The sequence below is a fragment of the Solanum lycopersicum genome, chromosome 3, assembly GCF_036512215.1.
Source record: "Solanum lycopersicum chromosome 3, SLM_r2.1".
In the NCBI taxonomy this organism is placed as follows: domain Eukaryota; kingdom Viridiplantae; phylum Streptophyta; class Magnoliopsida; order Solanales; family Solanaceae; genus Solanum; species Solanum lycopersicum.
Genome location: NC_090802.1, coordinates 3,250,304 through 3,260,787, shown reverse-complemented (window position 1 = coordinate 3,260,787; position 10,484 = coordinate 3,250,304). Strand labels below are relative to the sequence as shown.

At 30.0% G+C, this 10,484-nt stretch overlaps 1 protein-coding gene and 1 pseudogene across 1 annotated transcript; one reads left to right on the top strand and one right to left on the bottom strand.

Annotated features, from left to right (window-relative positions):
- Positions 1-5,372: 5,372 nt before the first annotated feature.
- LOC101259028 (uncharacterized protein PAM68-like) lies at positions 5,373-7,005 on the bottom strand. The gene has a single exon (XM_004234237.5). It carries the CDS (start codon positions 5,994-5,996, stop codon positions 5,439-5,441), a length of 558 nt encoding a protein of 185 aa, XP_004234285.2. The 5' UTR covers positions 5,997-7,005; the 3' UTR covers positions 5,373-5,438.
- A 284-nt stretch (positions 7,006-7,289) lies between these two features.
- Positions 7,290-9,525, top strand: LOC101263580 (uncharacterized; annotated as a pseudogene).
- Positions 9,526-10,484: the final 959 nt, after the last annotated feature.

The window sequence follows — 10,484 nt, the reverse complement described above, 5'->3', positions numbered from 1 at the left end:
AAATAAAATAAAATACAACAATATCATTACAAGTTTGAAAAAAGTTTCTAAAGTCTTTTTTCCAAAGCAGAAATAATAAAATGAGGAACAAGATAGGATATTAGGCTCCAAAAAATATGTAGGCCTTTATCGACAGGTCAACTTCACTGGCCTCTTTGAAAATATGATTCAAGTCTATTATTACAATTATAATATGATGTTAAAATTATATTTATTATAAAATAAAAGAAATATTTGTTGAGTTGAGTAAAAAAAAAAGTTATTTACTAAGATTTAAGTGTGTATAAAAGATCGTTTTCTCATCAAGTTTTAGCAAGAAGGCATTTAGCATTTTTTAAAATAGAATTACCATCTATATTTCTTGGCTTAGAGATGGTTATATTATTATTTGAGAATAGAACGTTGGATTAGATAAAAATCATGCAGTTATTGCCTTTATATAAAAAAAAGAAAAATGTAAATTTGGTGATGAAAAAGCCATTTCAGATTAATACCATGCAATAATTATTTAAGAACAAAAAGGGTCAATTTTTAGATGAAAACTATGCGATTATTGGTGATAAAAACAATTAGGATTGACATAGACCGCTATATTTTGCAAAGTATTTAAAGATGAGTTCGGAGCCTAAAAGTATAAAATGTTAACAAAAATTTTAAAATGATATATAAATTTTTATTTTAATCAAAATGACAAAATTGCTGCAATAGCAGCGATATAGTTCGATGAAAAAGCAAAATCGTTGTTATAGCAGCGATTTGCAAAATTTAATTTTTTTGAATTTTTTTAAAAGAAATCCCTGCCAACTACTCTGGCAGCGATTTTTTTTTAAAAAAAAAAAGATAAAATTTTGCAAATCGCTGCTATAGCAGCGATTTTGCTTTTTCCAGCTAACTAAATCGCTGCCATTTCAGCGATTTCATTCTTTTGATTAAAATAAAAATTCATATACCATTTTAAATTTTTTTTTAACATTTTATAACATTTAAACTCCGAACTCTTTTAAAGATTTTATAACATTTACGTTCGGAACTCTTTTAAAGATTATTTATTAAATAGATTTCCGGATCATATCTTCTATAGGCGGCATTAGAAAAAAAAAATATTACGTGTACCGTGAGTAACTGCTGCATCAAAAATAATAATATTCTCCTACGTATAACTTTTGCTGGCCACAAAAAGCTAATTTTACGTTAAAATCCCCTCAAAAGAAAAGTCTCAATCAATTGTGAGAAAAATCTTGCTAACAAGTTGTTTGAGAAAACGAAGAACAAAATTAAATAATTGGGGGGTCATTGCATAATTCAATATGTCAGCATAAGAGCAATTCGAAACCATATAATTACAAAATTTAATCGATAATGACAAAAGACGTATAGTTATTAATTATAAGAAAATTAAATAAAATTAAAAAGTCGTCCTGTCAAAAATTGTTCACTTGTCTTTTGGTTTGGTGTGCCAAATTTTGATACTTTGTGCTAATGTTCTCTTTGATATTATCGTTTAAAGCTTAGTGACAAAATTAACCAACAGTTCTTGCTTGGCAGCACGAGGTAAGCAATAATATTAAAATCATTAAAATTATAAGAAAAAACACATTTAATAATAACTAATTGAATTATTGAAGTCGTTTTATCGGACTTCCGTATCGTATTAAAATAAGACAAAATGTACAAAAAGTCATTTTAGGAATCCTATTTAGACGAGGTTTGAAATTTACAAAGTTTTTTAAGTTAATATAAATATTTGGTACAAATTAATTTGATATAAGTAGTTTATTTTTAAAAAGTAAGTTTATAACTTGATATATATCATCTTAAATATGCGTGGAGTGTTATTTATTTAATTGTATTGAATCCTTAAAGTTTCGTTTGTCATGTATCTATCTATTTGTCTATATATTATATTTTTTTTTAAGTATTGTATATAACATAATTTTGTAATATAACAATGAACATATTTAATTTGTCTCTCATGTGATAACTTTCTTTGATATATTATGTAATTACCAGGTTAATTGATGATTGGGTACTAAATTGATTATATTTTTACTCATTTTTATAAAGTCTTTGATTTATTGTTCGATTTTCTATTTTTACTTCTGATTGTTTCAAATACTTGGTTATTCTATAATGTCAAAACGTTTATTTTTTAGCAAGATGTAACTTGTAAACTCATGTACATGATTCATTTGGTTTATCACCTTATTTCTAAGTTATTTTCAGTGTTTTTTATTTGTGTGTCAAATCTTAACAGTCAAACCGATAACAATCAAAAACCGATAAACCGAAATAATTAAATTTAGTATCTCTGCAAACCGAAATTAATAAGTCAAGTCGATAAACTTCAAAATCGAATCGAACCGATCGATACGCAACCTAATTAACGGGGTATTTTAATTAACTTAAAAGTTAGTCAAACGTACTTTAAAGTCCGTTTATTATTTCTGGAATAAATTAAAATATGTCAATTTTGACTTAAAATAAGTTAAAAAGTATCAAGATAAAAAATTGACTTAAAATAAGTCAAAAATAAAAAATAGGTCTCCTCTTACTTTTTATTTTTTGATTAAAACATCATTTCAGTTTAATTTTTTATTTTAACTTAAAAACTACACCTTTTTAAGTCAATCCAAACGAGTTGTAAGTCACTAAATTAAAAAAGAATATAATTTTTACCATTTGATCCGATTTTCGATTTAATTTTCAATTTCTTGGTAATCACGCCTAAGTGGGTTAAATGTACGGCCGTACGGGTTCGTAGCTCTAATCAAAGTTTTGCAATCTCTGTGTTGTTTGACGATGTCCACCGGCCAACACCTTCTGCCGACCCTAAAACAGACTCAAATTATAGGCAAATGACAAATATCTCTAATACAATTATGTACCTCTGACTTTCTCCTCGTGACTGTATTTTGATATTTATTCGCTCCGTCTCAATTTATTTATATTATTTTATTTTGATAAAATTAAAAAAAGTAAAAGAAAAAATATAAATCATGTGTTTTAAGTTGAATATATGTTAAATATATTAAAACAGTTAGTGATTTTGAAGTTTTTAACGTATCACGTGGATAATTAAAAATGAAAAAAAATGTGAAAAAAAAAAAAGCAATCTGATCCGTTTTTTCGTATATTTAGTAGGTATAGCTTGAGCGTATATGACAATTAACATTGACGTATTCTGATGTTCCTGCACGTTCAAATTTATCATGATTGGAGCACAAAATAATTTACAAATTAAGGGGAAAAGAATTTTTCCAAGTACAGGTGTTTAGCTATGTTTTATTGTAATAATAGAAAAAAAAAATTATCTTTAAATTAAAAAATTATATTTGGAAATAGTTGGGTTTGGCTATGAAATAAATTAGAGTGGTTTTTGATTTTTTGTGACTAATTTTGGGAGGAAATCATAAAAATAACTTTTTTTATTTTAAAATAAATGAAAATTCTTGAAATAGATGAATTTCTGATAACTTAAATATATTTGAAGATGAGATTTTGAAATCTGACCAACTTTATGGCTAATATCGAAACAAACATTTGGAGGTAAATTTTCAAAATCTAAGATCGCAAGCTAGCTAAATATTTGATTTTCGTTTTAGTTTGTAACCGTAGACTATAGCTTTTGCAAGTTCGCAAAGGTCTAATCAGAAATTTCATATTTTATTTGGCGGTGACATGTAATTATAGAATACTCACATTAACCAAATAAACATATATACCACTGTATACTATCTATTACAATAGAATACTTATAACGTATATTAAATATACTATTTAATATAATAGAATACTTACATTAATTGTATATATATATATATATATACTTCTAATATATTCTAATTATACACAATATATACTACTATTATATTATAATACTTTAGATTGTATTATATCTATAATATAATATATACTAAATATACAACAGAATATATTATCTATTATTATATTATACTTACATTATACTTTATATATACACTTCTAATATATACTATAAAATATACTATTTATTAAAGTACAATACTTAATATATACCAATCAAAAACACCCACCACCACCACCACCACCACCTTGTGGATTTTTTCTGAGCTTTATTGTCATTTTTCGAAGTAGAAGAAACAAATTAGAGGAATGAAGATGATGGTGAGATTTCTAATGGTGGTTGTGGGTTGAGAGAAGTGAAGGAAATTTGAGAAATATAACTATTTTATTTATTTTTAAAAGAAGAATTTGTATTGATTTTATTTTTTTATTGAACAATATTTTTGGTTGATAATTTATATGTGGCGTTAATTATCTGATGTGGATATGATATGTTATTTATATAAGTGAGAGTGAGTTACATATATGATTTGAAAGGTTTAAAAATTTTATTTTAATTGAGTTTGAGCATTCAGTTGAAAAATAATTAAACAAGAAGATCCGGTATATAAATTCATAATGTTAAATTTAATTGTGAGCACCTCTATATTGAAACCTGGCATACCTCTTCTTATAAAATCTTCTCTCTTTCACCGTTAAGAGTTTTTCTCCATCTTCAATCTATCACCAGACATTCTTAAAGAAAAATAACTTAAACTATACTCACTTTTTATCTCCATCTCTAACAAAACAATTTCTGGAGCTTGCACTTTCATACATACCAAAAATAAAATTAAAAATAAGTGAACACTGACACAAAATACAAACAAAATAATTTTTTTTTTAAATATTACCATAAATCAATTTTTTTCGAGCTTTAATCATATAGTCTGTCGATGAAGCTTTATACGGGAAGATATAACTTTTTTGTATATTCCTTTTCGGTATTAATAATTTTTTCATGATTTTACTTTTTAAATATAAAGTAAAAAATAAACAAGATAAAGTGAAAAGTAGAATTTTGAAAATGTTCTTTAAACATTTGAAGAAATTTTAATTTATAAGTCGAAGGATTTTGATAATTAACTTGTTTTCTTCGATAAAGAAGAATTGGATCAAGGATCTTTTTGATCATTTTCTCTATCTAAAATTCTAAATAAATCAAAATCTAGTAAAATTTGTAATATTATAAATTAAATTATATGTAAATAATGAACTCTTAAATTAGTAAAATTTTGTTAAATTTCACAATAAATAATACCAGACAATAATTTGGACTTGGCATCAAAGTAATTGAATGGCATAAACCAATTCAGTACACTATGTAGCCTAATACTGATGAACATTTCAATCTAACGAGCGAATTATTTTCTATTGTTCTTTATTAACTAACTTATTTTCAAATCAAACGATTCCTTATTTATCTACCGAGAAATTTATAAATTTAATCAACTATATGATACCCAATCCCTAATTTTTTGTCAACCACTTATCGAATAAACAACCACCGATCAAAAAAAATCTGGATTTAATTATACCTATTCAATTAAAGAATAATAATCATTAGTTTACATTTCTTAATTAATCCACCTATTTTCTTCTTCTTCATCAGCACCATCTTCAGCCCACATATCAACCCAATTCTTCTGAGCTTCTTCTAGCCCAATAAACGAGCCCTGTTTCTCCGGATCCCAACTGGCTGACAAAGTCCCATAAGCAGCTCCAAGTGCTGAAGCCCCAAATGTGATAAACGTCGTCAAAAACGGCAACCAAATTGGCAGATCCAACAGTTTCTGCTGCTTTATTAAATCGAAAATCTGCAGCAAAATCACACCGCCGATCAACGGAGCTCCGACGTAAAACAGAATCCTTCCGATAATCCTTTCCCATATCTCCGTCGGAATTTTCTCGTCGCTATCGTCATTGTTGTTGTTATTCCTTCTGTTTCCCTTTTTTGAAATTTCAGGTTTTCCATTGCCGAAGCCTTTTGCTTCGGCATTCAATTTCCATGTGGTTCGTTGGAGGTTTGGAGTTCTGTTTATTCTTTGATGAAAATGGATTGGGAGTTTTTGATTCAATGGAGATGAGTTTGTAATGAAGAGATTTGGGATTTGAAGACATATGAGAGTTTCCATATGAGCTAATTAATTTTGTTTATGGAGTTTGTAAATGAGTAGTAGTGTAGTAGTAGTCTTATCCAAATACATGAATGGTTGTGCCTAAATCTTTTCTTTCATTTTCAAGATATTTTTATATATATTCACTATATATTAAGTATAGTTGAAGAATTATAATGCATTTGATATTTTTTTCCCTACACTATAACTATCTCTATATGGGAAGTGCACAAATACTAGTTTTTTTATAGGCATAATACATAAATATACCCTTTAACTTGGTTTTAAATTACATTTATGTCGTTCAACAGACACTTAAACTTGTATAAAGTTGAACAAACAGACACACATGCTCTACATGTCATTTTTTTCGTCTTACGTGATGTCTTAAGTGTCTTTTGTGCATTATGAAAATAGAAGGTCAAAATTAAAATTTGAAGTCAAGTTTGAATCTAATATATGTCTTATACCTTTTTGATATTGTGATGGACTATTTTCTTTCAACATGAGTATTTACAAAAAGTGTGTTGTTTGTCTCAAGCTTCAAAAACTTTAGATGTTCGTGTTTGAAAGTGTACTCTTTTTAACAAAACCTATAATTCGTGACTCGCTGGATTCTATTGAAGAAATACAAGTACTCTTGATTCCTCGTTATAAAAATAGAAATTATAATTGGGAAAATGATGAAAGGGTTAATTTAAATTTAATTTGTGCCAATTCGTTTAATATGGCAAAATCCCATGGAAATCTCAATCCTTAAATCGCAACGGAATGCTCACCTTGTTGCTGCTGAGGTTATCCTGGTTAAAAAAAAAAAAAGTTACAAATTTGAAAAATTGTAGTAAATAGTAGAGGTGTACATAATCTGGTTGGTTTGAGTTTTTCAATTATCAAACCAAATCATTTGTATAAAAAATTTAAATTTATAAACCAAATCAAATTAATAAAATTCAATTTTTTTTGGATTTTTTAATTTCGAATTGGTTCGAATTTTTCAAATACCAAATCAAACTATTGTGTCAAATTTTTGAATTTATAAATCAAACCAAATAAGGTATCATGATGATGTTTATATTAATAAGAAAGAAATTAATACTAAGGAGAACAAATTTTTAAATTATATTTAATTTAAATAAATTTAAAGAATGATTAAGGAAAGTTGAGAAAATATAGTAATTCGAACTTAATTAGAATTTATTGTTTGATATGATTTTCCTAGTTTATATTGGAATAGGTTATTTGGTATTTTTTAGTGTACGCTTATAAAAGTAGAGTTCTCCTGCAATGTATTTTCATGTGCAGCTTCTTTAGAGATTTCTTCAATATAATCATAGTTCACTGAGATTCGATTCCATTCTATTCAATGGCTTCAAAGCTTCCTAGAGCTACACGGGTGAAGAACAAAACCCCAGCCCCAATCCAAATCACGGCTGAGCAGATCCTCCGGGAAGCTAGAGAACGTCAAGAGGCAGAAATCAGACCGCCCAAACAGAAAATCACTGACCAAACTGAATTAGCTGATTACCGACTTCGCAAGCGAAAGGAATTTGAATCCTTAATCAGCCGTGTAGGCTGGAACAAGAGTGTGTGGGTGAAATATGCTGAATGGGAAGAATCACAAAAGGACTTGAAGCGTGCACGTTCTATCTGGGAACGTGCGCTTGGAATTGATGCACTGAACCGTGACCATACCATCTGGTTGAAGTATGTCCATATGGAGATGAAGAATAAGTTTGTTAATCATGCTCGTAATCTATGGGATCGAGCTGTTATCCGTTTGCCTAGGGTTGATCAGTTGTGGTACAAGTATATTCATATGGAAGAGATGATCGCCAATGTAGCGGGTGCAAGAGGTATTTTTGAGAGGTGGATGGAGTGGATGCCGGACCAGCAAGGGTGGTTCTCTTACATTAAGTTTGAGTTGAGGTATAATGAAATAGAGAGGGCAAGAGAAATTTTCGAGAGATTCGTGCAGTGTCATCCCAAAGTTAGTGCTTGGATTAGGTTTGCAAAATTTGAGATGAAGAATGGGGAAATTGGGAGGGCAAGGAATTGTTATGAGAGGGCTGTGGATAAGTTTGCAGATGATGACGAAGAAGCTGAGCAGTTGTTTGTGGCATTTGCAGAGTTTGAGGACAAGTGTAGGGAGACGGACAGGGCAAGGTGCATATATAATTTGCACTTGATCACATACCAAAAGGGCGAGCTGAGGATTTGTACAGCAAGTTTCTGGCATTTGAAAAGCAATATGGTGATAAGGAAGGTATTGAGGATGCTATAGTTGGAAAAAGGAGGTTTCAATATGAGGATCAAGTGAAGAAGAATCCACGTAACTATGATACGTGGTTTGATTATATTCGTCTAAGAAGAGAGCGTTGGAAATAAAGAGAGGATTAGAGAGGTTTATGAGAGAGCCATTGCTAATGTTCCTCCTGCTGAAGAGAAGCGGTATTGGCAGCGATACATTTACTTATGGATTAATTATGCATTATATGAAGAGCTTGATGCACAAGACATGGAAAGGACCAGACATGTCTACAGGGAGTGTGTTAAGCTGATTCCGCATCACAAGTTCTCATTTGCAAAGATTTGGTTGTTGGCTGCCCAGTTTGAGATTCGGCAGTTAAGACTCAAGGAGGCACGGCTATTACTTGGAGAAGCAATTGGAAGGGCTCCTAAAGACAAGATATTTAAGAAGTACATTGAGATAGAGCTGCATTTTGGGAACATAGACCGTTGCAGAAAGCTTTATGAGAAGTACTTAGAATGTTCACCAGAAAATTGCTATGCTTGGAGCAAATTCGCTGAGTTAGAGAAGTCCTTGTATGAAACAGAGAGAGCCAGAGCTGTTTTTGAGCTTGCAATTGGCCAACCTGCACTGGATTTTCCCGAGTTACTATGGAAGGCCTACATCGACTTTGAGATCTCTGAGGGTGAACTTGAAAAAACAAGAGCACTATATGAAAGACTTCTTAACCGCACAAAACATGTAAAGGTGTGGTTAAGTTACGGTAAGTTTGAGGCTTCAGCTATGAGTTCAGATATCAATCAGAAAAAGAAGTGCTTGCAACATACCAGAGATGTGTTTGAGAGGGCCGTTTCTTACCTGATAAATTCAGCACCTGAACTGAAGGAAGAAAGAGTAATACTTCTCGAAGAATGGATAGATATGGAAAACAGTTTTGGTGAGCTTGGTGATGCCAATATAGTCCGTGCCAAACTACCAAAGAAACTGAAGAAGAGAAGACAAATAGAGACGGAGGATGGTCCAGCAGCATACGAGGAGTATATAGACTATCTTTTTCCTGAGCAGATTACTAATAATATGAAACTCTTGGACTCTGCTTATAATTGGAAGAAGCAGCGAGTTGCATCCAAGGATTAGCCAAACTCTCTGTTTGCTTACATTTTTATTGTTTTTTTACTGTTTTCTGTTAGCTTCCACAACTATAGTTTTTACCTTTTCTTGGCAGTTTGTAACAAATAATATAATTGAGTAAAGGGCAGATTTACAATTTTTAGTATAAAAGATGACTGGTTACAAAAACCTCATGGATTTTGTTGGACCCTTCAGTTTGTGATTTTGAATAAACTAGCTCTCCAATATTCACTACTTGGATGTAGTTGAGAGTTTAAAAGAAGAGAAAAAGAAGGACAAGATCAAGGTGTTCGTTGCGATTTTTGAGAATTCATAACGATCAGCAAGTACACCCTAGAAAAAGGGAGCACTCTTGAGTCGTCACAAGACGTACTTGATCCTTCGGAGGTCTTGTACTAGCCTCTTAGCTATCTTCATTACATAAGACATGAAAAGTAGTGTGAAATTAAAACTTTTCACGACATTAATAATAATAATAAGGAAAAATCTTTTTTAAAATACTAAGGGCCCGTTTGGCCATAGATTTCCCAAATAATATTTGGAAAAAAACTTGGCAAATAGTGTTTATCCATATTTTTTGTCATTATTTAGCAAATATTTTTGGCAAATATCCCAAAATCCTCAAATATTAGTTTTTTCTAGTATTTGGCCCAAATCTCATTATTTGGGATCTTGTATAAATTAAAGTTTTACCCCAAACTTTTATCTATAACAAAACCACCTTCTATAGTTGTTGCTTGCGTTATATTACATGATTTTTTACGTTAACACCAAAGTAGTGATGAAATATTCCGTGATGATATGGTTATTGATGAAAATGATGAATAATCGACTAAGGATTAAAATGTCACGTGCTTTGTTTACTTCACGATATATGGAATGATGTTTGTTGTATTCATTCCAAATTACCACGTTGCTCTAGTGTCATGAAAACTATTTGTTATTGTTGTAACGAAGATCCAATTGACTTGTAACACAAACTTATGATTAATTTTGATAGTTTTTAAAACTTATGGATATAAATCATATTTTTCTGAAAAAGTGAAATATATTTCTCAAATACTATGACCAAACACATGGTGAAATTCACCCAAATTTTTACCCAAATAGTATTTGCCAAGTGTTGA